The following is a 24,434-nucleotide window of genomic DNA, read 5'->3' on the forward strand; positions in this document are numbered from 1 at the left end:
CGCCCCCCCCCCCCCCCCCCCCCCCCCCCCCCCCCCCCGACAAGCGATTCCTTCCTGCAGGAACTGGGAGGGTTGCAGGCAACCATTGGTGCCCGAATGGTGCCAGCCGCCAGCAGCCAGCGTCCGACGCTCGCGTGCGATGTGGCGCGCTTTGATGTATACTATCCGGTCCCAACCGCTGCCGGCGCCGCCGCCGCGGCTGGAGTGGCGGTGGCAGAGGCACGCTGCGAGGTGGGCCTCACATCACAGAGCCTGCGTATTCGGGCTTGCTGGGAAGCCAGCACACACGCCGACTGCATATGCATGCAGGGGCCTGCTGGCACCGCATCTCACCAGCATGGATGGAATGAAATTGCTTGGTTCAGTCGGTGCCTGTCCTGCCTGCCGATCCCTTGTTCTTGCCCTGCCCACCCGCCCCGCAGGTCAGTTGTGAGGAGCAGCCCAGTGGCGGCACGGCCTGTGTGGGCGGCGACTTCCTTGCATTTGTGGGCGGCACCGGCTGGAAGCAGCGCGGCCCCTACCTGGCGGCCGGCCGCATCAGCGACGATGCCGGCGGTGCCTACCATGGCGGCGGAGACAGCGACAGGGCAGGCGGCGGCGACAGGGCAGGCGACGACGACTGGCGAAACCGCCTGAGCTCACTGATCACTGGCTTCTTTGAGAGGTGCGCTGGCCCATTGGCTGGCTGGCTGGCTGGCTTTGGGCTGAGGGGCTGGCGATGGGCAGGACTATGCTGCCTGTTTCCTTCCGGTGCTCACCGTTGGCACCGTTCGCACACACGCTGCCCTCAGCTTCGCTCACGCGCATGCCGCCGCTGCCACAACTGCTTCCCCTGCAGAGGCTGCCGTGTGGCTTTGGACCCACCCCGCGGTCTGGTGTGGTCCGCTGGAGGGGAGTCACGCATCAAGGCCTTTCGCATCGGGGCCACGGGGCAGGGCGCCTGCCAGTTCACGCTGGAAAGCGCCCAAGCAGACCTGTTAGGCGTGCTGGGCGGCCGCGTGCTGTCTGCGCTTGACGACGGATCGGTGGAGTATTGGGACATTGCCAGGTGGGTTCAAAGTGCTATGGATCAATATACGGGGAGCGTTTCGAAGCAGCCAGGGAGGCCGGGGTGGCCAGTGTGGCCAGGGAGGCCTCTCTGGCAGCACACCTGGGGCGTCATGCTTTTCGTAGCTGGCACATGACTGGTGGCAGCTGGCGCATGATGATTTCTCTAGCAAGGCAGTCAGGCGGGAGCAGCTGAGCCGGCGCTTGCATGCGCTGCGGGCAGGAACATTGCGCCACGCCCTGCTGCTGCACCCTCTGCGGCCGCAGGCTGACGCCGCAGCGCCAGTGGATCGAGGCAATGGCGGTGCATGAGCAGGATGCAAATGAGATGGAGCGCGAATACGGCTGCAAGGTGTGTGGGCATGATTCAGCACAGCTTCCGCAGCTACTGGTGCTGAGCAATGCTTTCACGGGTGCCAGCATTCCGCATTCGGTGTCTACTCCCCTGTCCAGGCAGGCGGCAGCCATCCTGTGAATGAATGCAGGCGCTGGATGGGATTGACAACTCAATGAATGACGATTTTGCAGGTGGGCTACGTTGTGTGGTGTCTGGGATGTGGCATGCTGTGCATGGACTGCGGTTGTGCGCTACCTTCACGCCGCATCCCTTGCATGCACCCTGCAGCCTGCCTGCTGTTGCTGCCGCCATCAACCCACATCGACGCATACGCTGCGTTCTGCCTGCTGCGCTGCAGAAGCTGAGGCGACGGCAGGCGATCGGCCTCATGGCAAGATCCACCTTGTGGGGCAGGGATCAGGCAGGTTAGGCCCTGTCACACATCTGCTGGTGGTGGGGCCTGAGCTGGAGGGCGATGCAGAGCCCCAGCAGGTGCGCTCGCCGGCATGCTGCGGTGCCAGGCTGAAGTGCTTGACTGGCTGGGGAGTGGCATCGCTGGCGGCACACTATGAGCACTGTCAGCGCTGCTGCTGCTACTGGCATCCTTCATTCCTCACAGCCAGTGAATTGCAGCTGCCGGGACAGTGCATTCACTACCTTGACCACCTTGGGGATTTCACCGCTTATACTTACTCTTTTACTGCTGTGTTTTGCTGTCTCCTTAACACATTGCTACATTCAGGTGGTGGCAAGCTTTGATAAGTCGGCCAGCCTGTGGGTGTTTGACTGGCCCACCGCTACACTGAGCGCGCTGCTGACTGGCCACGCTGGACTCGTCACCGATGCCTCCACCTCGGCCGGCCTGCCGCACCTGGTGGCCGCAGGCTCATGTGGGTGGAACACGCCGCCTGCCTACTTGCCTGCCTGCCTGCAGGCTGGATTGCCGGGCTGTCCACGCCTCGTCGCGATAGAATCTAGAAGATTCCCAATGCCAGTTTTGCAACCCCCTCCACTCCCTGGGCCGCAGACGACGGCACCGTACGTGTGTGGGACCTGCGCACCCACGCCTGCACGCATGTGCTGGCCAGCAAGGGCTGCACCGGCGTGAGGGCAGTTGCGCTGGCAGAGGATCAGGTGGGGCGGGTAGCCCTGCCTATTGCAGCAGCCAACCAAATATGTAGCACTAGCAAACCCGGTTTCCGGGCTGGTGTTCAGCTGTCTGAACTGCACCACATGGAAGAGTGCTGCCATGCTTGATGACCACATGGGTCCCCTCCATCAATGCACCAGTGCCCCCAGTCGCCTTGGTGGCCGTCCGATGCCTGCCTGCCCACCCCTGTGCCACGTTCCACATGCAGGGCCAGCCCTTCTGTTTCTCCTTCGGCGGAAGCGACGAGGCCATCTTGTGCTGGGACCTGCGCACGCGGCGCTGCCTGTACGAGCTCGCCACCGGCAACACCGATGTCGTGAGCCTGCAGGCGCGTCGCGCTGAGTTGTGCCGCCGGCAAACTGAGATCTCTGGATTCGATGTCGTGCAGGCACTCTGCTTTCCTGGGCTGCCTGCAGCTGTTCTGAGCTGTGTGTAGCGAAGCCGAGTGACATGGCCAGGCTGGCGCAGCAGGACGGAGCATGCCACTTGCTGCCCTGCAGCCGCCGCCTTGGCGCTCGCCCAACCCTGCCCACCCCCGCATTGCTCATGCGTGCTGCCTGCCTGCAGTGGCATGCACCCAGCAGGAGCCTGTTTGCCAGCACGGATTGCGACTACATCGACAGGCATGGAAATGACTACGACTACGGCGCAATGGCGGGCCTGCGTTGGCCGCAGTGCATGCACAAACCCTCTGATGTCCCGCATCCGTAAGCCCGCTGCGCCCAGCATGCCTCCTGCCGGTCCTGCACGTTGTTTTGTCACCGGCGCTCATCGGTTGTGTGTGCGCACTTGGCAGGCAGGGAGGCTCTGGTGTCAGGAGCGCTGAGTGCTGCCCCGTCGCTGGTGGCGCTGGCTTCCGTGCTGCTGACGATTCCTCCTACCGCTGCACCCCCCGGGTGCTGCATGCAGCTGGGATGCCGGTAGGCACCTGCTCATCCTCTACGCTTTCAAGGACGTGCCAGACCGCACCGTGCTGCCGCCGCGCGCAGAGGAGGACAGCGAGTGCGAGTACAGCAGCAGCGGCGAGGAGGGCCAGGCGCTGCGGGAGACGTGGCAGCCGCGGGAGCGTGGCCACTACTGGTGACGATCAGGCGGTAGGTTCCAGCTCCCTCCTGGCCTCCTCTTGCACAGTGCAAAAGGTGTACCTTGCTGCACTCTATTATCAATCACAGCCTCCAGATCCAGCCGCCCATCTGGCTTGCACGCTGGCGGCTGCGTCGGCTGGCGTCAATGCATCGCTCGATCTCCTATGATTCGATTGCTGCTTGGATGCGGACCTCTGCTGATGTCCAGATTGTGATCCCCTATGCACTTCCCTAGGCAGTTAGGCAGTCGGTCGAGTTTTCGCTGCGGTGAATGGCAGCGGCGAATGGCGCCACGGTGTGTCGCAGCGCCGGCCAATACCAACCCTTCAATTGCGACGAGGCAACATCAGTTCGTGCATGCACACTGTCATCAGGCTTATTATGGCTTGAATTTGAAGTCGAATGATGCAAGGTCAGTCTGCCGCCGCCAAGTCAGTGCGCCGCCAGCGAGGCGCATACCTTGCCCTGCAGCAACCATGGGGAAACCCGCTTGGTGACAGCTTGAGATCGAAACACGGGTCTAAGTCACCGCTGGTTGGAGGTCCAGAGCTTGCCCTAGTCGTCTTTTGTTGAACCGACACCATGCCGATCGCCAGCCCTGCTTTGGCTAAAATCGCTAATGACCAGCTGGCCATCACATTCTGCCGCCCTCCCCGTCGCCAGCAGCGCGGTGGGGTTGGCCAGCGCGGTGGCGCCCTGGCCGCCGCCACCCAGCACGGTTCCCAGCAGCAGGACCCGTCCCTCCTGACCCTTCCCGCCTTCCCGCTCAATACCATACTCCACCCAACCCAGAAGGGCATCCTCAGAGGTGACAGCAAGCTTCCGTGTCCCTCTGCCCTGTGTCTGCTCCACCTGCGACTCCCCGCTCTGGTGGCAAGCCTGCCTTGCCAACCTCATGTTGACTGTTCCTGACACCGCCGCAGTGTATCAACCTCGTTACCTTGCCATGTTTCATGACCTGCTGAAAGAGGCGCCGCGGGGGGCGGGCGCACGCTTTGTGCATACGCTGTCGCCCAGCGCAGCGCCGCCAGCACTGCTAGAGAATGCGGTGGGGGGCATGCCCCGCATCGCATGCTGCGCAGAGGTTCAGGCGATAGAGGTGCGTGGGCGGGCACGCGGGCAGACGCATGTCGGGTTGTGGGGCATGGGTCGAAGAGGTGGATGGCGCAGGCGTTGGCTGGCGGGCGGCTGTGCATCCGCCCAGCCTGATCTGTCGGCTTCTCCCTGCCCTGCAGGAGCTCCAAGATGGCACGCTGGCAGTTTCGTACTGCGGCACGCGGCGGATGCAGTTGTTGCTGGTGCAGCAGGAGGAGCCATACACGGTGGTGGCGGCCGAGTGGTACGACGATGCCCAGGTGCCAGACCTGGACCCCACTGTGGATGTGCTGGAGCGGGAAGCCACCAAGCTGCTGCAGCAGGCACGAACCGCGCGGGTTGGCCGACCGCGCGTGGCATGCAGGCCATGAACGCTTGCTGCCGTATGTGTGCCTGGCAGCTGGCTTTGCTGGCTGCTTGTATTGTTGTATCATATTAATGGCACGCCTGCCACGTTGCCTTTGCTGCCACCCTGCCACAGATTGAGAGCCTGTCTGCGGTGGTGTCCCCCGGCAGCGAGCTCCCCGAGGCTGTGCGGCAGTATGCGCCGCCGGCGGTGCAGCGCAGGACCAGCTACCACGCACTGAAGGCGGCGGGGCACATGGCAGCTGGACACATCGAGATGTGGCGCAGGTGCGCAGCTGGACAGTTCGTCTGTGCCAGTGTAAGTGTACGTGCAGGCAATCAGCGTGCCTATCTGCCATTGGGGCCCAACCAGCTTGTGTCCCAGTGGGCTCAAGCTGCTGCTGGTGCTGCTGCCGCACGTCCACCTGCTGCCAGGCATGGCAGCGTGTACAAGACAACCGACCGCAGCAGCGCCACCGCACCCGACCCTTATGAGGCGATCAGGGAGGCGCTGGGGAAGGCGCGACGCCAGGAGCTGTTCTCCTTTGCCGCCGCGCAGCTGCTGGTGATGGGCACGCCAGAGCGTGCTGCCCTGCTGCTCAGGTGCGCCATATGGCTGGCTGGAGGGCTGGACTGGTGGGCTGGGCTGGTGGGCTGGGCTGGTGGGCGGGCATGGCTGCCAGCATTGGCATTGGTCACACCCTCTGGCCCAGCGCCTCCCTGCTGCTCTGGCCGGGAAATGTCCACGTTAACTGCACGCCCGTTTGCTGCCTCTGCCTGCCTTCAGCCAGGACTGTGGTGCTCGGCTCAATTTCGTTCTGACTGCGCTGCGGCCATACTTCTTGGAACTGCAAGCCAAGGCTAGCCTGAAACGGGGGCTGCAGTAGTTACCATACCCATGTGGTTGATGACCAGCCGACTGCGCCTCCTTTTCCATTCCAGTGCCTTCTGCCCTGTGTTTCCTCGACATAACACGTGTACTCTCATCCACCTGTAGCACTCCATTACACCGTGCCGACCCAGGTGGCTGTGCATGGAAAAGGCAAGTGTGGAGAGAAGAGGTTATCCCCAAAGGCAGAAGAGAGCGGCAAGAGAGGTAGCGTAAGCAATGACACAGAGCGAGCGGTGATGGGTGTGGTTGGCTGGTTTGAATGCAGGCCCGACGCACGCCCTGGCAGGGCTGTAACGATCCGTGCCTGCAGGCCACAGAAGGAGGGATGAGACGACAAAAGGAAAGCAGGAAAAGCGAGCGGGTGCGGGGGTGCCGCGCTAAAGGTCAAGCTGGGTGTGTGTATTGTGTGTGGGAGTCAGTCAGGGAGATGTAATCAAAAAGGGGGTTGCATCTTGCCGAGCCGTGGGGCATGGCAGGACTGCACCGGGAGCCAGAGGCCAGCAGGTTGCAGCTGGGGTCGGGCACCGTGCGCCGCAGGGGGCACAACGGTGCTATGCATGGAAAGACTAGAGCAATGCTGGAAGAGGATTGGCACTCAGCACACAGCAAGGCAGGCACGAGGGGACGGCATGCGCTGGGAGGGCGAGCAGAGAAAGGAGATACGGGAGCTGCGGGAGAAAGAGGTGTGGGGGAACGAAGATATCATGGCACAGAGGGTGCACAGCGACACAAGAAAGCAGTGAGACGCCAGGGATCTACAGCTGACATGAGAGAGCATCTACAGAAAGAAGGTAACTTTTTTTGTGCTGCAATTTCTGTTAGGTGGTGTGGTGGAAAAAGGCTGCCACTCTGGCTGCGGTAGTAAGGTCGACGTCAGACGGAACATGATGGAGGTGTGAGGCTGCTGGGCTGCTGCTATGCAGCTCAAGGTGCGGGGAGCGCTGGAGGTGCTATGCCCGGTGGATAGCGCAGGTCGCGTGCCGCTGGCGCGCCGGCTCACTGCCCAAAGGCCGCCACCCGGTTGCGCTTTTTGATGGCGGCGTGCACCTCGGCGCTGCTGCCGCCGCCTGCGCTGCCGCTGCCAATGTTGAGCTGCGCCAGGACGAGCGCACGGGGGCGGCGGAGAAGGCCATCCAGCTGAGCCGCCTCCTCGAGGAATGGGAAGCTGCTCTGGCGAGGCTTGAGACAGGGCTTGTCGGGCGCAAAGTTGCTATGCTGCGGGGCGTGCGGGCGTTGGTTGTGCTGCTCCAGCGCCTCTGCCCAGTGCACGCTGAGGTGCGTGGAGGAGCGGGGGCGGTGCATGGGCTGCTGCTGCTGCAGCTGCTCGGTGCTGCGGGGGTCGGCGGCGGGGTGCGTTCCAGCGTCCGAGTTGCTGGGGGTCTGCAATCAGGTGCAAAGGGCAGCGTGGGGTGTCAGAACCTGAGTGGTGGCAGAGCTACGCGTTCCAGGACAGGGGCGCGTGCCGGCGGGCGCGCGCCCGGCAACCCCTCCCAGCAACCTGCCCCAGTAGGCGGGTGCTCGCGCCTGCCCCGGGCACCTCCACCCCGCCTGGACAGCCCCTCCCCTGCTCCCTTGCAACGCATGCCAGCTGGTTGCCCACGCGGTTGCTAAGGCCTCGTGTGGCCGGACTCACCACGCAGCCCAGGCCCTGGCCGCTGCGGCTGCTGCCCTCTTCCTGGCCGCACGCGTGGCTGCGCCCTGCCGCGGCTGCCGGGGAGGGGCGGTCGGGCTGCACGCGGGCCATCTGCTCGAAGCCCAGCTCAAAGCTCCCTCCGCCCAGCTGCTTGTTGAGCTGCTGCAGGGCCCACGACAGCGTCAGCCCTCCTGAGCCGCCGCCCGTGCTCGCAATCCGCCCCATATGGGCCGCGCCGCAGGACCTCCCGAGCCAGCCAAGGGGCACGACAGGGTGAACGATGGCGTGTAGAAGCGTGCATACGCGAACAAAGAAGTGCGCGGGCACGCCCGTGGAGGCCTCTTGTGGGGTTGACGTACGTTTTCCAAGTCAGCAGCAGTACAGACGGAAAAAGTGCAGGAAAGCATTATTACAACCGGCCTTTGAATGTTTGAGCGTGCCCGCCCAGCAGAAGAGGGTTCAGCTTACTGGTGTTTTCTGGGTTGGGTAAATTCGCTGGTTATAGTGAGCGGGAGACCATGCGATTGGCCACCGTGATCACAGGAGTGCTGTTGCCACTGGCTGTGGCGGCTGCCGGAGCCGCCAAGGCAAGTCGCTCTCTCTGCGGTTGAGAGCCCCTAAGCAGCTCCTGTGCTTTCGCATAAGCGGCAGTGCTGCATGCAGACTCAATGTCAGCCTGGGTGGGGCATCTCTGGTGAGGGTGCTGTCGCCGGCAGTGCCCGCCTCACCACGTCCCGAAGCCCTCCTCACCACGTCCCCGCTGCAGGCCGCGTATGGCACCGAGCCCGCCACAGGGGCAGCAGCAGCAGCAGCAGCTCGCGCGGCGCCTGGAGCAGAGGCTGTAACAGACGGCACTCCTGGACGAAACCCCGCCGCCGAGGCGCCCGCCCCAGCCGCCGAGTCGGGTGGAGCAGAACCCAGCGGCGCCTTTGAGCTGCCTGTGGTGCTGCCCGAATACCCCACGAACGAGGAGGACGCCTACCTGTGCACCTCGGTGCCGCTGCCAGACCGCCCGCTCAAGCTGGTGGGCATCAGCTCCAACTCAGACCAGCGCATCGTGCACCACATGCTGCTGTTTGGTAAGCCCCCTGGTTTGGGCATACAGCAGCGCAGAGAAGGGGCCAGCAATTCCTCTGTGCTGCTGGTGCTTGCAGCGGATAGCAGGCTAGCTGATGATCAGCCGGTTTGCTCTTGTTCATGAACTGCAAGCCCGATTCTCGCCCCGCCTGGCTGCCTGGGTTCAGGCTGCAAAGCGCCGGCCCAAACCGCCGAGGTTTGGAACTGCCGCATGATGAGCGCGTGCGAGGACAGCGGCAGCGAGAACGTGCTGTATGGGTGGGGCAAGAATGCGCCTGCCATGGCGGTGCCAGACGGCGCTGGCTTCAGTGTGGGGCCTGGCACGAGCATCCGCACCGTGGTGCTGCAGGTGGGTGGCAGCTGCGCGTATGGCATGGGTGGCAGGTGCACATCCTGCAGCTGGTTGACAGCCGCAGACCATCGCTGGACCCTTACCAGTTGCTTCCCCGGCCTTTGGCGCAACGTGCCAATCAGCGCTGCTCCCCCGCTACCCTTCCCTTTTCCCCTCCTCTCGCAGATGCACTACCTAAATGGCCGGCCAGCCAACGATACTTCAGGCCTCACTCTGCGCCTCAGCCCACAAGAGGTGCCCAACTCTGCCGGCATGGTTGCCTTTGCCTCCGCATTCTTTATACCGCCAGACACCCCAGAGACAGTGGTGGACAACACCTGCTGCTACAGCGGGTGGGAGCCGCTGCACGGCTTCGCCACCCGGGTGCACACACACGCGCTGGGTAGGTGAGCGCGGCCCGCCAAGGCGCAGGGCGGGGCGGGCCGCGCTGTGTCGCTCCAAACCGGGCTGTTGCCTTGCCTGGCATGCGAGCCAGGTGTGTTCATCTGCTGCCCCGCGCCGCTACAGGGAGGTGTATCTCGACCTCTTTCCGCCTGGCAGCCCCTCCAAGCCCAACCGCGTGATCAGCCTGGACCCTCAAGAGCAGCAGGCACGCTGCCGCCCCGCTGCCAGGCACTTTGTCTCGGCGTGGGCAGGATCTCTGCCCGTGCTGCTGCCTCCCCGTGCTGCTGCTGTTGCCCACCCGCATCCGCTTGCCTCTTCCGTGCCTGAGCTGCGCTGACGATGCCATGCCGGCGGCGGCACGCTCCACCACTGCGCCTGCAGGGCTTCTACCCCATCAAGCCGGAGGCGACGATCCTGCCCGGCGACCGCTTGGCCATGGCCTGCCGCTTCAACAGCTCAGGCGTGGTGCGTCGGTTGTGCTTGTGCCACTGCCCACCCGCCATTTTTCTCCTCTCCTAGAGTTGCTTGTACTGCCCGCCTGTACTGCAGCATCACGAGGTGCATGCTGGGGCCACGCACTCGGACGAGATGTGCAACCTGTACCTCATGCTGTACAGCCACCTGCCTGTCTTCATGTGGTGCATGGATGGGCGGGAGTGGCTGGAGGTGGGTGGCCTGGCGAGCGCCGGCTTTGGTTGCAGAAGCTGGCTGGAAGCGGTGCAGACGGAAAGGAGCAGTGGTGTTGTGAGGCGGGGAGGTGCAAGGCTGCACATCCGGCAACTGCTGCGCCCTTGGCATACCTGAGTGTGCTGCCTGTCCCCCTGCACTGCAGCTTGATGGTGCGGGAGGCTTGCCAGACGGCTCTACGCTGCAGCCTGAGACACAAGTATGGCAGCCTCCAGCTGCAATTCAGGTGGGGTGGATGCTTGCTTCTCGATCTGTGCCAGCAAGACAGCGCGTGCCGTGCATTGCACAGGACATGATATGAGAGTGCTGCCGCAATCCTACCCCCAACCCGCCGCGCTGCACCTGCTGCAGATGGCAGCGCCAGACAAGAAGCAGGCGAGCGCAAAGGCTGGCAAGAAGGCCTCGGCTGGCTCGAGCTACCCGCTGGGCCAGGTGTCTGGCGTGGCATCTGTGGGGGATGGCACGGTGTGGGTGTTCCACCGTGGCGACCGTGCCTGGCAGAGTGACGGCAGCATCGGGAATGCCTCCTCCCATAGCGCCAGCAGCGACAAGGAGGCAGCGGGGCTGCTGGCGGGGCCCACCGTGCTGCAGGTGGGCATTACGCCGGCCCTACATTGGCTTCCCCGCCGTGTTATCTCGTTGTGGCTGCCTACACTCAGTGCTTCCATTGCAAGCACACAGCCCCTGACCCTGGGGATCCCTGCCTGCACCCCGCATGGGGTCTGCAGCTGGACCAGGACAGCGGCGAGGTGCTGCACTCCTGGGGCTCCGGCACCTTTGCGCTGCCCCACATGATCAGCCTGGACTGGCAAGGCAACGTGTGGGTCACAGGTGCGCATCCTGTCCCCTCGCCCAGCCCCTGCTCCGTCACCCAGCCACCTCCTTTCCTCGCTTGCAGCAGCAGGCGTGTTGCTCCAGCCGCCCCTTCACACCGGCTTGCTCCATGCTCGCTGTGCACCATCTCATCATCACCTCCTGCTTTCCTCCCCTACCTCGGCGCATGTCAGACGTGACCCTGCACCAAGCGTTCAAGTTCAGCCCCCAGGGCGAGCAGCTGCTGGCACTGGGCACACCCATGCAGTCGGGCAGCGGGCGCTCCAAGTTCTGCAAGCCCACGCAGGTGGCGGTGTCGCGCGATGGCAGCATCTTTGTGGCAGGTGGGCCCGGCTCTCAGGCGTTGGTGGCAGCTAGGGCGTTACAAGTCGGCATGCTGCGACAGCTGCTACCATAGTGGACTGCCAATCCGCCCAGCCCGCCGTCCACAGTTGCTGCTTTGCCCGCACGTGTGCCGCAGACGGGTATTGCAACAGCCGTGTGGCGGAGTTTGATGGCAACGGCACCTGGGTGCGCGACTACCAGACGCCGCAGCGCAGGGAGGACCAGATGGAGGTGCCGCACAGGTGGGCTGGTGCCAGGCGCTGCCGCGACAGCTGCGTCCCTGACACCAGCGCTGCTGCTGGGGCCAGCTTCTTCGCCACCTGGCGCTAGCTGTCCTACCACCGCCCCTGATGCGCGACGTGCTTCATTCTCCCCTTTCTGCGCATGCTCGGCCCTCCCACACGCAGCGTGGTGGTGCACGAGTGCCGCAAGCAGCTGCTGGTGGCGGACCGCGAAGGCGGCCGAGTGCATGCTTTCCAGCTGCACACCGCCAAGCACCTGGGTGCGTGGGCTGGCCTGCTCCTGCAGCAGACAGCCGCATGGCTGAACAGCAGGCTGCCCCGGTGCCAACCCCTGTGGCACTGCCCTTCATGCTGCTCAGCAGCCTTTCACCTGCCGCCTCTGCCCTGGCTGGATGCGCCAGCAGCTGGCCACCTGGCCAAGAGCTGGATGGCTGTCCTTTGATTGCAGCGCTGCCCCTGCCATGCTGCAGGATACTGGGACCTGAAGACACGGTTTGGGCTGCCGTATGCGCTGGCGCTGGGCCCCTATGGCTCCGTCCTGGCGCTGACGTGGACGCGCACCAGCCAGGACGCCAAGGTCTGGATAGTGGCGCTGGAAAGCAGCATTGGCGCCGTGGGCAAGTGAGTGTGTGGCGCTGCATCGTACACCGCCTCCCAGGGCCGCCTCTGCACCGCTGCATGTGCGCTCACTGGCACATGCCCTCGCCCCGGCTGCCTGGCTCGCCTACTCGCCCAGCCAGCACTGCTTCGGAAACCCCGCACGCACGCCGCCTGTGCCGCGCTGCAGCCACTGGGAGGTGGACTGGGTGGAGGTGCCACATGACCTCGCCCTTACACCAGCACCGTTGGAGCTAACGGGAGCACGTGTGTCGCCTGGGCCCGTTGCTTGCTACACAATGCTGTGGCTGCTTGCAAGAGTGGCTGCTGACCCTCTCCAAGTGCCTCCATGTTCGCCCTCCTCGCTTGGGGTTGCTGCTGCAGGCGAGCGGCTCCTGGCGGTGGTGGTCTCTGAAACGAATGAACTGGGCAGCGGCAACCTCCACAAGTTTGTCTTCACGCCGCAAGGTACAGTGAACACGCCATTAAAAAACGAAGAAGCCTCTACAATAAAGAAGAAGCAATGGTTGACTACAGCGGCTCGGCGCCGCCTGCTGCTGGCACGTTCAGGGCTGTGCGGAAATTCCCGCCTGCCTGCTCCACTACTGTGCCTGCAGACTCGAAGCTGGTCAGCAGCAGCAGCGGCAGGAGCATAGCAGGAGATGAGGAGGAAATGGTGGCGGCAAAGCCGGCAAAACCCGCAAAACCGGCGTATGCCATTGCCGGCGGCCACAGCGGCCATGCCGGCCATGCCCACGGTGCTGCAGCCTCGGCGCAGCAGGAGGCGGAGGGTCTGGGCAAGCCCGCAGGGATGCAAGCGTCGCACATCGGGCACGTCATGCTCAAGCCGGTAGATGATCACGATCATGGAAGTGGTGGCACCAAGCCCGGCACCGGCAGCAGCAGCAACAGCAGCAGCAGCAGCTCCGGCGACGAAGAGGAGGGTGGCGTGGAGGAGGAGGTGCAGCCGCCACGGCAGAAGGCGCGGGCTGGTGATGGCGGCGACGAGGACGTGCCGCACGCGGTGGGACACACCATGGTGAAGCCTGTGGAGGTGGAGGCCCAGGCTGCCGCTCAGGCACCTGCCGTTGGCGAGGTGGCAGCAGCAGCCGAAGAGCCTGCCCCCTCGCCAGCCGCGGCGGCAAGTATGACCAGCAAGGCCGCGGCAGCAATGGCCGCCCTGGGGAAGCAGCTCAAGCCGGGCAAGGGCAAGTCGCCAGCGCCCAAGGCTAATGCAGCAGGAGCAGCAGACAGCGCTGAGGAGGCGCTAGGGGGCGTGCCTGCCCCCGAGGCCGCCCAGCAGCCATCCAAGCAGCAGGCAGCAGGCAGCAAGGCGGCGCAGAAGGCGAAACTGGCGCCGCCTCCGCCGCCTGAGCAGGAGGCGGATGAGGAGCGGCAACAGCAGGAGGAGCGAGAGGAGGTGGAAGCAGCAGAGGGCAAGGTGATGCCGCCGCCTGAGGAGGAGGAGGAGGTGCGGGAGCAGATGGAGCAGACTGGGCCGCTTCAGAAGGGGACCGGCCGAGGCGCTGAGGTTGTGGACGATGTGGAGCTCTTGGAGGAGGAGGAGGTGGCTGTGGAGTCGGACGAGGAGGAGACGGCAGGTGGTGAAAAGCCACAGGGTGATGGGCAAGAGGATGAGGAGGGGATGGCAGCTTTAGCGGCGGCGGCAGAGGAGGAGGAGGAGGAGGAGGAGCAGGAGGCAGCGGCAGCAGCGGCAGAGGAAGAGGAGGAGGGCGAGGCATGGCACCCCAAGAATGAGCAGCAGGCGCTGGGGCACTCAAGTGAGATTGCTGCCACTTGCCGCTGGGTCAGCCCGTGCATCTGGGTCGGTTGCTGTTTCTTTGTGCTTCTAGAGGGCCGGCATCAGCGCCCCAGGCTGCTACGCCCATACCCACCCTCTCTGCTCCCCCCTTTGGGCCCACTGCTTCCCTGTGCCTGCTTGCCTCGCAGTCGCCCAGCCCTGGATGCTGGGGGTGCTGTTCTTGGGCGTGGCGCTGGTCTCCTGGAACCGGCTGCAGTACTGGCGTGGGCACGGCGGCGCAGGCTACCACCTGCCCGGCCACCAGCACAATGTGTGACCACCCGAGTTGATCGCCGCCCACCCAACGTCGCCAGGAGTCCACTTCCTGCGATTTTCCTTGACCTGCTGATCCAGCTGCTTCACTGTGCAACTGATTCCTGTGATGTACATCCTGGAGAATGTGAGAGAATCACGCCGATGGTCAATTCCATTGCAACACACCTTGTGCTGCTTGCAGCGCCGCGGGGTCGGCTGATGTCATCATTGTGCATGCACTCCTCATCCGGGCACGTACTTGAAGATCTCTAGAAGAGCGCATCGCTATGTATTTCTCTCCACTGAATGCTCAAGCTCACGATCGGCCTTGCTCTCACAGGGTTGGTGCTTGCCCTCCTCTCTCCCGAGAGAGCTGCCCACCTCGGGTCCCAGCTTGGACGAGCAGTCAGAAGCAGCCGGGATGGCAAGATTGCGCGCCCCTGCAGTCTACATCACTCACGGAGGCGAGTGAGGCCAGTTGACCGGAATTGCGCACCTACATGTCTCCACGCCCTCTTAAACCTCCCGGGGGATCACCCTGGATGGCTTTGCAACACCTTCCGGACGCGAACCGTGCCGCATCAGGCATCAAGTCGCCTGGAGCGGCCGCCGCTTCCGCCGGCCGCCCTGCTGGCGCCCCCGCATGCCGCACGAACATCCATGGGTTTGATGCACTAGTGCAACGATTCCAACAAAAATGCTGCTGCTTACAGGCGGGCCCTTCCCAGTCATCGGCGGCCCCGGCCACCAGAAGTTGACAGCGTTCCTCAAGAGCTATGCCGCGACGCTGCCCGCGCCGCCCACCGCTCTGCTAGTGGTGTCTGGGCACTGGGAGGAGAGCACCCCAAGTGTCACCAGCGCTTCAAATCCTGCTCTGGTGTATGATTACTACGGTTTTTCACCTGAGAGCTATGAGCTCAAGTACCCCGCCCCGGGTAGCCCCAAGCTCGCCGACAGAGTGTGCAGCCTGCTGCAGGTATGTCCCTGATGTTGGCTTTGTCTGAATCGAGGTGTGGTTTTGCGGTAGGCAGCGCTAAGGTCATATGGAAGGCACCTGATCCTGCTTGCGCCCTCGACTTGGCCTGCAGGCAGCTGGCATGCAGTGTCGAAAGGATGCCAAGCGTGGCTGGGATCACGGCACATTCATCCCGCTGATGCTGATGTTTGGGGAGGCGCAAATTCCCGTGGTCCAGCTCTCGCTGCTCGCTTCCCTGGATCCAGCGGTGCGGTACCGCCGGCGCTGTGCATATCTCTATCTCTGCTGCCGCAACTGCTGCCCAGCTCAACTCGCCCTGTCTCCAATTGCCTGCCCCGCAGGAGCACATCCGCATGGGAGAGGCGCTGGGGCCGCTGCAGGAGGAGGGTGTGGCCATCATCGGCTCCGGCTCCTCCTTCCACAACCTCCCCGCCCTCTTTGCAGCCATGGGCGGCGACAGCAGCGCGCTGGCCCGCAGCAAGCAGTTTGACGAATGGCTGCAGCATGTGTGCACGGATCCCTCGCTCAGCTACGGTGAGTGGGTTGGTTGGGTGGTGGTCGGCGCTCTTCGGTGGGGAGCTGGGAAGCACTGCTGTTCAGCCTAGCCTCCGCCCAAGCCCCCGAGCCTCCAGCATCCCTGCCTGACTCCTGCCCTGGCTGCAGAGAAGCGTGCCGAGGTGCTGTCGGAATGGCGCAAGGCGCCCGAGGGGCCTTACGCCCATCCTCGGGAGGAGCACCTGCTGCCGCTTCATGTGGTGTTTGGCGCCGGCAAGGGGGAGGCGGGGAAGCTGGTATTTGACGACATGGCCATGGGAGTGAAGTGCAGCTCCATCCAGTGGGGCTGACCTGCAGAGAGGAGCTGTAAATTGCACATGGTGAAGGCGGGAACAGTACCCGGCAATCGCAGTACCTCTCGTCCTTGGATGCAGCACAAACATGGGCACTGCACGATAGGTCTCGCACGCAGTCTTCCAGCCTCAGAATAAGGTTTGGAGGTTTGCCCTGGGGCTTTCTGCCTCAACCCCACACCTCTCCATGCCACCGACGACTGCTACAGGTACCAGGCCTGCTCAAAACTGCCTCGCCAGTCCACAGGCAGCGTGTGATGATGCGCCGCCTCTGGCAAGCGCAATGCCAGGACCCTCCCGTGAACGTGATGGTTACATGCAACAAAGGCAAAGTGAGTTATTGGAAAAATCAGGGTGCAGGGGAAAGTACAGGCAGGGAGAAAAGGAGCATGCGGGAAAAAAAGCCAGCGGGCCTGATGCTACTGGTCAAGCGCCACTATCTAGGCTGGAAACAATACTTGTGGAAAACAAAACAATTCGCGCTAGATTTGGGATTTAAATGGCATGCTGCAATGAGCCGGCTGGGATGGTCAGCCCCTCCCTGTGGTGCGGCTTGCGGTGCAGGTCATCTAAGGGGGGCAGCTGGTTGTTGGCACGCGCCGCCTGGCGCTCCCGAATGCGCTCCTCCACCAGCGGCCTGCAGGAGGGTCCATTGTGTGTGGGAGGGGTGTTGGTCAGGGGGCAGGCGGTCGGGCATGGCGAGCGGCATGCTGCTTGTGCCGCTGCTGTTTGCTAGTGCTGCCACTCGGCCACGGTGCCGCACCTGAAGTGGCGGATGAGGCCCTGCACCGGCCAGGCTGCCGCATCTCCCAGCGCGCAGATGGTGTGCCCCTCAATGATCTGCGGCAGCAGCAGCGGCAAACATCAACGAATACGGCATGCCACTCAGCGGATGGCCACCCAACCGCTGCACTCCCGAACCTTCGCCACTCCAGCGCCTGCTGCTAGCAGCTCCCCACCTTGCTGATGCTGATGGCCATGTCAATTTCCTTCACGTCTGCCTCGCCAGTCTGCAGGGAGGACAGCAGCCAGGCAACCAGGTGGGCGGTGGCAACGGCCGTGGAGACCGGCCACATGGATGCAATAGCGGATTCGCTCTTTCTTCCCGCGCCGGCCCAATTGCAATGTTGAGAGAATGGTGGGAAGCCGGAGCCTCCCCTACCGCCGCACCTGGATGCGAGTGAGGATGTCCCACAGCCAGCCGGAGCCCTCGCGGCAGGGCGTGCACTGGCCGCAGCTCTCGTGCTTGTAGAACCAGCTCAGCCTGCACGGCAGGCAGGCAGGCAGGCAGGCGTGGGGGAGCCAGGAAGGCATGGGGCAGGCAGAACGGGGCCACTGCGAGCAAGCACGCATCCGCCGGCACTGCTGTTACCTCGGTGCACTCTGCACCCATGCCGACAGCCCCACCCCAGACCCACACACAGCACAGGCAGCCCGAGTCCAGCCCAGCCACGCCCGCCCCACCTGCGGATGGCCTCCACTATGTCCGTCGACTTGTCCATCACAATGACCGCGCCCGTGCCAAAGTAGGTGCCCGCCTCCTGCAGGCTGTCGTAGTCCATCAGCACCTCAGAGGCCACTGCAGGCAAACAAAGCGGCAGGCAGGAGGCAGAACACTTGAGGGGAGCAGGGCGAAGGCATGCGTGAGAGCAGGGGCATGAGATGAGATGCATGTAGGCAAGCAAAAGGTGGATGCCTGGATCAGCGCACCGCTCTGCGGGACGAGGGGCACCGAGGAGCCGCCCGGGATGACCGCCAGCAGGTTGTCCCACCCGCCGCGCACGCCGCCCGCGTGCTTCTCAATCAGCTCCCTGCGGCCAGAGTTCAAGAGAACAGGTCGCGTGATGAAATGCCGTGCCACAGCACACTCCATGAGGCAGGAGGCAACTGCTGCAAATCTAAAGCAACTGCTGCAATCTAAAGCAACTGCCCCCCAAACCCCAGCTGCGCCGGTCCCCTCACTGCCTTGCCTGAGAGGTATGCTCATCTCCTCCTCCACCGTGCACGGGCGGTTGACGTGGCCGCTGCAGGCGGGCAGAGAGAGCAGATGAGGCAGGCAGGAGCAGGCAGGAGCAGGCAGGCCACACAGCTGCGACAAGTCGGGCAGGCGGGGCTTGTGCCAGCCAGGCACGCAGCCCCGCGGGCATTGGGAGGCTGTGGCGTGCCTGATGCTGAACAGCTTGGTGCCCGTGTTGTTGCGGCGGCCCAGGCTGGAATACCAGGAGGAGCCGCGGCGCAGGATGGCGGGGATGGAGGCGATGGTTTCCACGTTGTTGATGGTGGTGGGGCAGCCGTACAGGCCGGCATTGGCTGGGTAGGGCGGCTTCAGGCGCGGCCGCCCCTGCTTGCCCTCCAGGCTCTCCAGCAGCGCCGTCTCCTCGCCTGTGGCCAGGCAAGCGGGCCGGGAGGACAGCACATTGCAGCGGTGCACAGCTTGCAGTTCCAGCATTGACCCACCCGCCACCCCATCTCTCCTGCCCTGCTGCCCCTGGCTCACAGAATGAATACATGAATGAATCATGGCCCACGGCACGGCTGGCTGGCTGGCTCGCGTCGCTCACCGCACACATACGCGCCCGCCCCCTGCTGGGTGTAGACGTGAAAGTCCATGCCGCTGCCGCACGCATTCTTGCCCAGGTAGCCCGCCTGGTAGGCCTCCCCAATGGCCCGCTCCAGGCTGTGCCGGTAGTTGCGGTACTCGCCCCTGCACCACGGTACAGGCACCACGCACTCGACACCCTCTCCCCACCGTCCTCCCCGCCACCAGCCACCCCCCGCCTGCCGCCACCCCACCCAGCCGCCCACCTGATGTAGATGTAGGCGGCCTGCGCCCGCGTGGCCACCCCCGCCAGCAGGATGCCCTCCAGCAGCTTGTGCGGGTCGTGGCGCATGATCTCACGGTCCTTGCTCGTCCCCGGCTCCCCCTCGTCGCCATTCACCACCAGGTAGTGCGGCCGGTCAAAGTTCTGGTCCGGGGCGGGGCGGGGCAGGGCAGAGAGGAGCAGCATGAAGCACACCACGCGAGACCGGGCACCCGGGACCGGTTTGTCCTTCCAACAACCTATAACCTTGACCGGATTGCATGCATGCCCATCACCAGCACCCCCCGCACACACACCACCACCACCAACACATGCAGCACCCACAACCGCTCCACCAATCACCCACCTTGGGCATGAAGGACCACTTGAGGCCTGTGGAGAAGCCGGCGCCGCCGCGGCCGCGGATGCCGCTGGCCTTGACCTCCGAGATGATCCACTCGGGGCCTTTGCCAATCAAGTCGGCAGTGCGGTACCAGTCTCCCCGCTTCTGAGCACCCTCCAGAAAGGGGTCGTGCCTGCGGGTGAGGTGGCCACGGGGGCAGCGGGAAGCGAGGGCTGAGGCGCCGCCCAAGCGCCGGCGAGCGGATATGGTCCAGCCTGGGCCCTGTGCATGCGCCTCGCCAAAGCCTCCCTTTCCCTGCCCTTCCCCTGCTCACCGTCCATACAGATTGGTGAAGATTCTATCGGAGTCTTGCAGGTTGCCATGGGTCCTTGCCTCGGCAGCGCCTGTGCTATATGATGGCCGGCTGCAACAGCAGGGGAGCGGTTTGGCAGGAGAGCTAAGCCAAAGGCACTCCAGCCACGACAAGAACACAGACTTCTGCCTGCCTATGCTGTGATTGTGCATGCGTGTGCCTGCTGTGCAGCGTGCGGAGCAATGCATGTGCGGCGACAAGGGCGGCAATGCCGCCACTTTAAAGTGCCTGCATGCAAGGCCGTCGCATCAACTGCTGCCCCGACCCAACCCCTTTGGCCACCATGAACCCGCTGTGAGGCTCTGTCGCCGAGCAGAAGCCCGGCCTTGTTGGGTTTGGCTGGCGGAAGCGGCGGCAGGTCAGCGCACCCGGGTACAGAACTCCTGCCCTCCTCTCCCAGCCTGGAGAGCGTAGACCAAAGGGAGCGGCCGCAGGCCAGCGCCGCCGGCAGGCACGCCGGGGCCAGCTGCAGGCCAACCCCACCGGTGGCTTGGAGCATGAGCACGATCAGGTGAGCCGGAACAGTATGAGGTGTTTAGAAGACCCCTTGGAAGGGGTGCACTGATGGGGACAGGGTCCCTGTTTGCCTCCCGCCGCTGAGCTGGCAGTGCTGCCGACGCCGTGGCCCTCCGCGCGGCAACGTACCCCTCCATCCACCAGTCTCGACCTGGCGGCACACGATGATGCATGGTGTGGCTTGTATACAGGGCGCCATTGGGGTGCAGGCCAATGCGTGAGCCCCCCACAAACGGGCGGTTGACAGCGGCTTAACCCCGCCGGCGGCGTGGGACAGGCACAAGCATGCTGATGCAGGGGGTAGCGTGGTCAAACAAAACACAGGGAAGGAGGGAGATGGGGGAGAGAAAATGGGCGGGCGTGCGTCGAGGGATGAAGGGCAGACATGCGTCGAGTGCGGGATGATGGTCATGATCTGCGGCTGTCGAGAAGTGAGATCCTATCGAAGCAAACTTGAGTTCCTGCCAAAGCTTGAGCTACTGGGATCCTGTGCAAGAAGAGACCTGACTCCTGGGGCGAACTCGATCAACGGGGGGAAAGGCGGGGTGGGTGGTTGCGCAGCGAAGTCCATGCGCGTTCAAGAAGAAAACAAACAAACAACCGAGCCCAACCTGAAAGTGATTCAAGGCAACTTCATGAAACTCCCTATGAAAACCAGAGAAATGCCTGATGCCTCCTAAACCCTACTATATGGCGAGCAGCAACAAATGGAGAGTGGTGCGGGTCAGTCAAGGTGGTGGGGAGTGCGGCGAGCAAGTGAGTGTGATATGCAAAGGGGAAGGACGGGATGCGGGTGGGGCATGCATGCCACTGTGGGGTGGCAGCGTGCATCTGTGGCAACATCAACGGGGCAGGGCTGGGTGTGCCCTCGAATGGGGGGCAGCTGCCCATCCAGCCGCTGCCGCCGCCCGAAAAAGTGGATGTGGAGGAGACCGAACTAAAGGCCGGGCCCAAGTTAGGAGCAGGAGCAAGGTGGGGCCGCGCGGCCTACATGCAACTAAGGAGCTGGCAACAGATGCAAGGCCCAGGCAGGAGCCAGGAACGAATGGCGCTAGTCGCCCGCGGAAGGTCAGGTCCCTGCTACTAGCAACCAAATGGAAAACTGGTGGGGGTGTCAGCCCCCGCCGCGACTCGGGAGAGAGCAGTGCTGAGATGAGGGGTGGAGCTGCCGCTGCCGCATCGAGCGGCCCTGTGCCAGCCAGGCGCCACATGGGAGGCGGGTTGGCGGGCTGGGCGAAGGGACTCAGCGGCCGGACCAGCGCCCTGTTGCGGCCGACGCCTTAGCTCCAGATGGCCGCCTGCGCCTGCTGCTGCTGCTGCGCCGCCTGCGCCTGCTGCAGCTGCGCCTGGGCCAGCGAGTTGCTGAGGTTGACCTGCTGCTGCAGCTCGGCCAGGTTCTGGGCAGCTGCCTGCACCTGCGCCTGGGCCTGCGCGGCCACGGCCTGCTGCTGCGCCGCGGCCGCCGCGCTCGTGGCGTCAGGCATGCCGTAGGCGGCTGGCGGCGAGCCCAGGTGGGTGGCAGCCGCGGCTGCGGCCGCCGCCTGCACGTTGCTGGGCAGCGCACCGAAGCTGGCCACCAGCTGGCTGGGCTGCAGCGGCGTGGCGGCGGCCGCGGCAGACATGGCGGCCAGCTGGTTTCTCTGGGCTGCCATGGTTGGCGCGTTGCCCATCACCGGCAGCGCGGCAGCCACTGCCTGGCCGCCGGCAATGGCCGCAGCGCCCTCGGGAGTGGCAGCCATGTTGGCGGGGATGCCTGCACAGGCGGGCGGGGAGGCAGGCGGGCAGCGCGGCGAGGTGATTGAGCGGCCTGGAGCGGTGTGCAGCTCCAGCAGGTGCAGGCAGCAGGACTTGCCAGCAGCCAAGGGCATGTGCGCCGGGCAGGCCACCCCTGCAGCCCCCAGCCCCAGCCCAGCCGGGTGGCGCACCCGTGACTACTGCTGGCGGCGTGAAGGGCTGCGGCGGGAGGCCGCCGCCCCCCATGTGGTGCTGGGCGTGGTGGGGCGGGCTGCGCATGCCGCCGCCGCCGCGCGAGAGGCCGCCGCCGCCGCCGTAGCCGCCGTGGTGCGGCTGCATGCCGGCATGCATGGCCGGCGCGGCGTACCCTCCTCGGTACCCGCCGCCCGCGTAGCCGCCCGGCCCGGCGCCCCCATACCCTCCGCGCCCGCCGTAGTGTGGCGGCGGGCCTCGGCGGTGGTGGTACATCTCGGGCGGCATGTGGTCGTAGGCGGGCGGCACGCCGGGGTGGTGCGCCATGGGGGAGCGGTGCTGCAGGGCGCGGGGGCTGGGGGGCATGCTGTCGCGCGGCACCGCCCGCTTGATCTCAATCTGCTTGTCGTGGATGGTCTGGATCGTGCCCCGCGCAAACACAGCATCCACAGACTCCTCGTCTGCAACAGGCCGGGGACGGGGAGGGCACGCAGGCGGCAGGCAGTCGGCAACGTGCTGCTCCCTGCCCCCTCGCGGGCACGCTGCGCTGCTCCCGCACCCCTGCGGCTATTGCCCTGCCACCCCCGCCACATGCATACATGTAGAACAATCCCCACACCACTGTCACCACCGCACCATCTTCCTCCTGGCCCCAGCCCCGCTCCTGGCCCGTGCCATATACTACACACGTCCCCAGCCCTCAGCCCCGCTTCTGGCCCGTGCCACAGACTGCACCGGCCCCCAGCCCTCACCCGCAAACGTGATGAAGCCAAAGCCGCGGGGCCGCTTGTTTTCGTGGTCGAACATGACCACCGCGTCGTCCACCAGCCCAAACTCCTCAAAGTATGCTCGGAAGGTGTCCTCATCCACGGTGGCCGCCAGCCCGCCCACAAACACCTTCTTGGTGCGGTGCCCGCCGCTCGCCGCCTGCTCCTCCTTACGCACGGGGCTCTCGTCCTTGGGCAGCGCCTTCTTGGCCTCCACCTCACGCCGGTCAATCGTGTGCTGCACGCTGATCACCTGCGCGGGCAGTCGGGGCAGGCAGAGCGCGGCGGGGGTGTGGGAAGCGGGGCGCAGGAGCTGACGCGCAGTGCAGGAGCAGCAGGTCAGCAGCATCCTCCACGCCCAGGCCAGGCCACCCGCGCCCAGGTTTCAGTGCCGGGCCGCCCAGCTTTCAGTGCCCCCGACAACACCTCCGCCAGCCGGCCCTGCCGCGGCTGCCGCCGTGCCCAGCGCGCGCGCACCTTGTCTGCGATGATCGGGTCGGCAAAGACGACAAAGCCAAAGCCGCGGGGGCGCCCCGTGTGCTTATCGTATGACACAAACGCCTCCTGCACCGTCCCATAGTTCTCAAAGTATGCCCGCAGCTTCTGGTCTGCAGGCGCGGGCGCAGGGTGCGCAGGGCGAGGCGCGGGGCGGGCGGGAGGGGCTGGGATGGTCCGCGTGGAGGGGCAGGGCGCAGGACAGGCCAGATGGGGCGCCGGGCGAGGCTCTTGAACCCGCGCCGACTAGGTGGGCAGGCATGCTGGGCATGGCGCTGGGCTGCCAGACGGCAGCGTCCCTTGCCATACTTGCGGCGGCAGCACCACCCCCCAACAGTGCAGTGCGCGCCAGAGCGGCAGGCATGTCCCGTGTGGGAGGCTGGAGCCTTGGCCGCGGCCTGCCGGGTGCCGCCGGCGCGGCGGAGGCGCCCCGGTGGTGCCTCGCGCCTGCTGCACCCCGCCCAGCAGCCTGGGGCCGCCCCGCACCTGTGGTCTCCCAGCTGAGGCCGCCTATGAACACTTTCCCCTCTTGTTTGGCCATCCGGGCGGGCTACTGTGCGCATACGCAGGCGGTCGCCCGGCGCCCCCCGCCTAGCGTGGCACGCGAGGCGTGAGCAGGTCCTGCCCTGACGCCTACTCTGCCTCCTGAGTCAGCCTGCAGCCAGGAGCAGTGGCCATAAGGTCAGAAAGGGCGGCCCGCGCCAGGACAGGGGCAGCAGGGCGGCTGGCGGCCCATGAGTGGGTTGGGTTGGGAATAGGGAGTGGCGCCGTCGGGGCGGTGCGCCACCGCTCCTTTGGGCCGCTGCAGGCTGCGCACTCGTCGCGCGCGCCTGCCACTTTTGCGAATGCCGTCGCCGTCCCGTCCCGCCTCGCATGCAGGGCAGCCCGCCCAGAAATCCCCCTCTCGTGGCGGACATCTCTCCACTGCTGCGCACCGGCTGTTCTCCGCTGCCGCGGAAACCCATATGCCCCTCTACCCCGAGGTGGATTTTGAAGGCGCTTTGCAGCGTTGCTGGCCTCGCATGGCGGGGACATGGCATCCCTCTTTCCCCACTCACCTCTGGGACTCCTACCGAGCGCCTCCTACAGCTAGCAAGTCCTACAACGGCGGAAGCAAGGAGCCCAGAGCTGCAGAGGCAGCGCAGCAACAGTGCCAGCGGGGCAGGGGAAGGAGGGCCCCAGGGTTCGATGCGGAAGCTCTCGATGGCTTCCTTCTCTGTCCTGCTGGACGCAATTGGCTATTTGGCATTTC

At 65.0% G+C, this 24,434-nt stretch overlaps 5 protein-coding genes across 5 annotated transcripts; 4 read left to right on the forward strand and 1 right to left on the reverse strand.

Moving 5' to 3' along the window:
• Nucleotides 1-96: 96 nt before the first annotated feature.
• On the forward strand, nucleotides 97-3,618 carry CHLNCDRAFT_140624 (hypothetical protein; the record flags this gene model as incomplete). The annotated part of the gene is made up of 11 exons (XM_005850569.1): nucleotides 97-231; nucleotides 423-664; nucleotides 839-1,048; nucleotides 1,315-1,399; nucleotides 1,533-1,575; nucleotides 1,743-1,876; nucleotides 2,127-2,274; nucleotides 2,412-2,518; nucleotides 2,743-2,850; nucleotides 3,102-3,208; nucleotides 3,444-3,618. 11 exons carry the CDS (start codon nucleotides 97-99, stop codon nucleotides 3,616-3,618), a joined length of 1,494 nt encoding a protein of 497 aa, XP_005850631.1.
• A 947-nt stretch (nucleotides 3,619-4,565) lies between these two features.
• Nucleotides 4,566-5,946, forward strand: CHLNCDRAFT_140625 (hypothetical protein; the record flags this gene model as incomplete). The annotated part of the gene is made up of 5 exons (XM_005850570.1): nucleotides 4,566-4,718; nucleotides 4,855-5,052; nucleotides 5,196-5,347; nucleotides 5,495-5,662; nucleotides 5,847-5,946. 5 exons carry the CDS (start codon nucleotides 4,566-4,568, stop codon nucleotides 5,944-5,946), a joined length of 771 nt encoding a protein of 256 aa, XP_005850632.1.
• A 2,069-nt stretch (nucleotides 5,947-8,015) lies between these two features.
• CHLNCDRAFT_34137 (hypothetical protein) lies at nucleotides 8,016-10,201 on the forward strand (the record flags this gene model as incomplete). Its single annotated transcript, XM_005850571.1, has 6 exons — nucleotides 8,016-8,171; nucleotides 8,351-8,663; nucleotides 8,829-9,010; nucleotides 9,179-9,395; nucleotides 9,726-9,862; nucleotides 9,947-10,201. Exons 1-6 carry the CDS (start codon nucleotides 8,103-8,105, stop codon nucleotides 10,199-10,201), a joined length of 1,173 nt encoding a protein of 390 aa, XP_005850633.1. The 5' UTR covers nucleotides 8,016-8,102.
• A 4,633-nt stretch (nucleotides 10,202-14,834) lies between these two features.
• On the forward strand, nucleotides 14,835-15,958 carry CHLNCDRAFT_20098 (hypothetical protein; the record flags this gene model as incomplete). The annotated part of the gene is made up of 4 exons (XM_005850572.1): nucleotides 14,835-15,113; nucleotides 15,226-15,360; nucleotides 15,455-15,647; nucleotides 15,777-15,958. 4 exons carry the CDS (start codon nucleotides 14,835-14,837, stop codon nucleotides 15,956-15,958), a joined length of 789 nt encoding a protein of 262 aa, XP_005850634.1.
• A 498-nt stretch (nucleotides 15,959-16,456) lies between these two features.
• Nucleotides 16,457-24,276, reverse strand: CHLNCDRAFT_56910 (hypothetical protein; the record flags this gene model as incomplete). Its single annotated transcript, XM_005850856.1, has 19 exons — nucleotides 24,241-24,276; nucleotides 23,669-23,837; nucleotides 23,165-23,295; nucleotides 22,673-22,940; nucleotides 21,920-22,381; nucleotides 21,368-21,747; nucleotides 19,847-19,944; nucleotides 19,440-19,529; nucleotides 19,130-19,298; nucleotides 18,767-18,927; nucleotides 18,523-18,665; nucleotides 18,093-18,343; nucleotides 17,924-17,985; nucleotides 17,672-17,772; nucleotides 17,426-17,540; nucleotides 17,132-17,225; nucleotides 16,921-16,971; nucleotides 16,725-16,801; nucleotides 16,457-16,598 (listed from the first exon to the last, which is right to left on the reverse strand). The coding sequence occupies exons 2-19, from the start codon at nucleotides 23,721-23,723 to the stop codon at nucleotides 16,457-16,459; spliced, it is 2,850 nt and encodes a 949-aa protein (XP_005850918.1). The 5' UTR covers nucleotides 23,724-23,837; nucleotides 24,241-24,276.
• Nucleotides 24,277-24,434: the final 158 nt, after the last annotated feature.

The sequence above is a fragment of the Chlorella variabilis genome, assembly GCF_000147415.1.
Source record: "Chlorella variabilis unplaced genomic scaffold CHLNCscaffold_3, whole genome shotgun sequence".
NCBI lineage: Eukaryota > Viridiplantae > Chlorophyta > Trebouxiophyceae > Chlorellales > Chlorellaceae > Chlorella > Chlorella variabilis.